At 31.9% G+C, this 5,242-nt stretch overlaps 1 protein-coding gene across 1 annotated transcript; it reads left to right on the forward strand.

Annotated features, from left to right (window-relative positions):
- Positions 1–4,017: 4,017 nt before the first annotated feature.
- LOC110265989 (uncharacterized) lies at positions 4,018–4,940 on the forward strand. The gene is made up of 4 exons (XM_088496421.1): positions 4,018–4,090; positions 4,204–4,325; positions 4,535–4,590; positions 4,778–4,940. Exons 1-4 carry the CDS (start codon positions 4,018–4,020, stop codon positions 4,938–4,940), a joined length of 414 nt encoding a protein of 137 aa, XP_088352547.1.
- Positions 4,941–5,242: the final 302 nt, after the last annotated feature.

The raw sequence follows: 5,242 nt of genomic DNA on the forward strand, positions 1-5,242 counted from the left end.
AAAGCAAATTGGTAGTATCTTGCTCTTAGTACGATCATGACGTGCTAGAAGTTAGATCGTTACACCACTTTCCAGCCTGACATCGCTTACTCTTCCTCCTATGTTGTTTGCTTTTCCTTCGATGTTGTCTACTCCTCTGTGATCTGGAACTAGCATGTACACTACAAGAAAAATTAGTTTTAGCGACAAACTTTTAGCTGCCATAATACAATAGCCGCTATTTCTTTTATTTAAGATATCTTTTATGGCAATTATACATTTACCGTTATTACTATATGTTACAATGGCAATTATTACTATTGCCACTAAATTATTATCTTTTTTATATTTTTAATCCTACTTTATCTAAATCAATAGTGGCAATTATGAATATTGCCATTAATTTTTTATTATATTTTTTTATCTCATCTTCTTAATTCAGATGACCATTTACTCTGTTCCTAAATCAAGTAACCTAAAGAGAAACTCCTCAAGCTTTTCCCGCCGTCGCTGACCACCGCCATAGACCTTACCATCGCCGACGACTGTCCATCATCCTTCACTCATTCACACTCATTCAAATTGATCGCTCTTCATGTTTCCATCCCCTGCCTCAGATCTGCATCGCTATTCTTGTTTGCTCGTGTCTTAGATCTTCATTGCTAGGTTCGGTTCCTATCTTAAAAGCATCGTTAATGGTGGCAGGGAAGTCCAACGCGGAGGTTGAGGAGGTTCTTGATCAGATGCTCACTCGTTTGGCTCTCTATGATGATTCCAAGCTTGAGCCCTTACTCTCCAATCTTCTCCCTCTCTACATATCTTCACTCTCCTTAAACTCCGCCACTGTGTGCAACAAAGTTCGCCAATTCTCCTATCTCTCTTTCTAGTTCAATTTTATTTATCAGCAATTTCAAGTGTTGTTACTTTCAAATTTGAAGATGCTACTACTGATGTTTTGCTTTTGATTTTGTGAATACTTGTGTTCTGCAATTTCAAGTGTTCTACAAATGTCATAGGATTTCAAATTTGCAGTTGCTAGCGACTTAGGGCACATTGGAGCTAGAATATAAGAGGGAAGATAGTTTCAGCATTGAATTCATGGATCTTCAATCTGAAGAGATAAAGTAACAAATTGCACAATTTTGAGTTCTACCAATGTTGCTTCAATGATCTATGATTTACTTTTTGATCTTCATTACAGTTTTCACAATTCACATTGATCTAATTATGACACTAAATAGTTTTAGGTTGTATATTCTATGAATAGCATTCGCATCTTCATTTGTTTCGTGAGAATGTAGTTGGTGACAATCTCATCCCATGTTCTCATTTTGTTGCTATGATGAACTTCTTATTTTCTATATATTACAAGCAACAGAGCTTATTCATTTTTGGTTATAAATATATTATAGGTGCTTCTGGTGGTCACTTAGATTCTATTCTGTTAGCAAGATTGAAGGTAATTTTCAATTTTAATTTCCTTGTCCTCTTGGTTATGATTTGTTTCACTTTCAAGTTATTTACCATATAATATAGTATTGTGAATTTTGACTTGATTTGATTTCATTATTCCTCTGCATTCTACTTTACTTTTGACATATTGATTATGAATTATGGTTTACATGGAAAGCTATTTCCTAGTTAAGGAACCCCATACTGTCACGCTAGTAGGGAAATTTAGAATAATAATATATTATAAGGGGTTGGTTATCTGTGACTTTATGTAATTTAAGATTTCTATTGAATGAGGTCTTAATATTTTAGATTTGGATTAATTGGTTATGCTGTTGAATAGTAAGTTTTGCTTAGGATTAACATGTGGTTTGGACCTCTCTTCCAATCTGCTCCTTTTTCTCTCTTCCAAATCTTTCACTATTCCCTTCAGTGTTAAGTTCAAATTATAATTTTGAGGTATTTTGCTACTCATGATTTGGGGTTTATTTATCTCATTGCAGGTTCAAAATCTTATTGAATGATGCTTACAACTATATATGAGCCAGAAAGAAGTAGTGGACACACTACTAAAGCAAGCCAAAATAGAGCCTGATTTCACAGAATTGGATAAGAAAAACTTTGTTTTATGCTATGATTTTTGTTTTGCTTGTATCATACTCCACGTAACTCTGTAGCATACTTTCTTATGTCTATAAAATAAGACTTGGTGTCACTCCACTTTTTGACTTTCACATTCTTTAAGCCCAAAATCCACAATCTATGCTAGTTCTATTCCCTTTTAAAAGAAAATCCAATCACCCATTTATCTCTTCGGTGGTATTTACTTTAGTCCATAGTTTCTTTGTCCAACACAATTAAAATTTTTTATTTGCAAAAGAATCATTGGCTTACTATTATAATATTAGTATTGTAGCTTTTCTTAATTACAATAATAACTTAATATTGGTCATTTATAATTATATTTCCAATTTTTAATTGTGTCATTTAAATCTATATTAAATACTGATTTGAAAATCAAATAAAAAGATAAGTTATTATTGTAAACTACTATGTTCACAGCATACAAGCCATATTTCACTTTCTATGGTAGCAGGGACGCTTGGTTTGTATTTGATTCAAAACTTAAATAAACTATTCGTATGCTTGTTTTCTTGTTTTGAAATCATGATTTTGTTTTGTTTTTATGGCTTTTTACTTACCAATCACGATTCTTTCGTCATTAGCTTCACCTCAGTTGGTAGACACTAGAAATGGCATGCTTTTAATCTTAATTATTTAAGTGGATAAAATATAAAATATGATTTTTTTTCACATTTTTTGTTAATTAATATTAATTATGTCATGGATTGGTGTACTAAACTTCTACAATTGGAACCGTGTTAAGCTGATATATTGTGATGGAGCTTCATTCACTGGAGACGCTATCTTCGATAATGGGGTAATTGTCTCACCACAAGTTTACATGAATATGGCTTCTTATAATTTCTTTTAAAAGGATAATCAGTGAGCAAATACTATAAATTGCAAAATTTTGACTATATGCATATATAGTCAATTAAATATTTTTCTAGGAAAATTCGTTATTTATAGGCATCTTTTGAACTTTCATTTAATACTCTGTCTTCTTTTGATCGAATCTCAGCATGCCAAACAAGAAAATGATCTCTAATGTAGTGTCAATATGATAGTTGATTTGTGGTATTGAGAGGGAATGAAAGTGAGTCATTTCTATTTCTGGTTAAAACAGAACAAAATCATATTTCTTAAATGAGAAAACAAAAAACAAAAATTGCAGTAAAATAAAGAGGAAGGTACTAACAGTAACAATTTTCATGAGTCTTCATGCTTACATTATAAGATCAAGTTTGCTCAATAATGTAACTTTTGGCATTTGGTTGAATAAAATCAGACAACAAGGCTTCATTTCAAGGAACTCATTCAATTGAAGGTGTAATAAAGTTATGTCTCAAAGTTGATAAAAGCTATGATTGAGTGCGGGCACTTTCAATCATCTCCCTAATTAAACTTTGAACATTATGTGATCTGCAGCTTCTATATAATTGGAGTCATGTTTATGAAGAGGAGGAATGTTCATAAATAAAAGAATTTATGAAATTTGAATAAAAATTTATGAAACTAGTTCATAATTTATGAAAATAGAATGTTCATAAATAGAATGATTTTGTTACAGGTGCAACGTGTTACGCAGTGTAGCAAAACAGAATGCATCAACTTCATAGTTCAGATACCATTGCACTTTGAAGCTCTCCTTTCTCATCCAGATACTAATCACAGTAAACTCAAGTACACTAGTTTCTCTCTCTCTCTCTCTCTCTCTCTCTCTCTCTCTCTCTCTCTCTCTCTATTTGTTTATTGATAAGTTTTTATTTATATTTTTTTAAAACAAATGGGTCACTGGATTAGAATGAACCGAGTCCGACCTAAATAGCAAATTTAGTGAAGCAACCAAACCAAGCTTCGCTGTCTCTTGGCCTGGGTCAGGTAGTCGAGAACAGAAACTAATGATTGTAATTGCATAACGGGATTGGGACTTGGGAGGAGGTACCATTTCAGAAGCTAAAAATGGTTGGAAAGAGATTAAGCATAACCTTAACAATAATATTCGCTGCTATTTCCTTCTCCACTGCAATCTCTGGTATGCTACACACAGAACTACTTTTCCCATGTTCTCTTTAATTGTTTATTTATTTATTTTTTATGAGTATTTACTAAAAGTTTGAAGCTTTGTACCTGCCCATGTTCTATTAGCATATGTCTTAAGTAGAAAATGTAAGGGTTTGAAGTCCAAGATTCTTGAGCTGGAGACATCTCTCAAGTCTTCCTTAGAAAAACGTGCCTTTGAAAGGCAACGGAGAATTAGGACTCAACAGGTTACCCTTCTTTCAACACTCCTATTCTTCATTTATTTCTAGTAACTATAATCTTAACTTTGGTCGGTTACTTACTCTTCAATCATGTCTCAATTAGTACTTGCCACTTGCCACTACATCAAGTTTAGTTTTTTACCCCTTTTTTATTTTTTTCGCCTTATTTTTTTTTGCTGATTCATTTGCTCAAGTATTTATCTGAAAATTTGAAGCTGACATATTACCCTATGGCACCGATTGGTACCATCTGCTCATGCTTCTCTACGAGGTAATGAATAATGTTTATTCAATAGTTCTTAATTTCAAAATTTGATCATTAAGGTCCTTAGGTAGTTAAGTGCATCATTAATATTGAATTTTTCCTATGCTTATTCAGTAGGTAACCTGCACATTGATAAATTTCTTATTTAATGCCACATTCATGATTAATGAAATATTTCTTTATACTAGTGTAGGAATGGGACACCGAGACAATCGTTACTTGTCCCACTTGCTACAGCCTGTTTGGTTTTTAATGCCACTCGTGTTTCGCCAGCATATTTTGAGGGTCTAGCTGAATATTCTCACTGCTGGGTTTTATATGTATTTCATTTAAATATAGATCTTAAGAAACTATAAAAGCTTGTAGTATTTTTTTGTTGTTTAGATTTGTAACATAATTTATTACTTTTCAAGAGAAATTTGTGTATCAATATTTTGAGTTTAATGAAATATCTCATTTTGTAATAATTAATTTCAGTATATTTATATTATGCATAATAATTATTGTTGGCAAAAATATATATTGGATTCTAGAAAAAAAGATAATTCATTGCTTCTAAGAAAATGAGTATAATATAACTAAAAAAAGTCTTAAGATTTTAGGGCAATAGTAATGGCAACTAAAAGTGAATAATATTACAATTTTAGAATTATTTTTT

Source organism: Arachis ipaensis, chromosome B8 (genome assembly GCF_059453495.1).
Source record: "Arachis ipaensis isolate K30076 ecotype BB chromosome B8, ASM5945349v1, whole genome shotgun sequence".
NCBI lineage: Eukaryota > Viridiplantae > Streptophyta > Magnoliopsida > Fabales > Fabaceae > Arachis > Arachis ipaensis.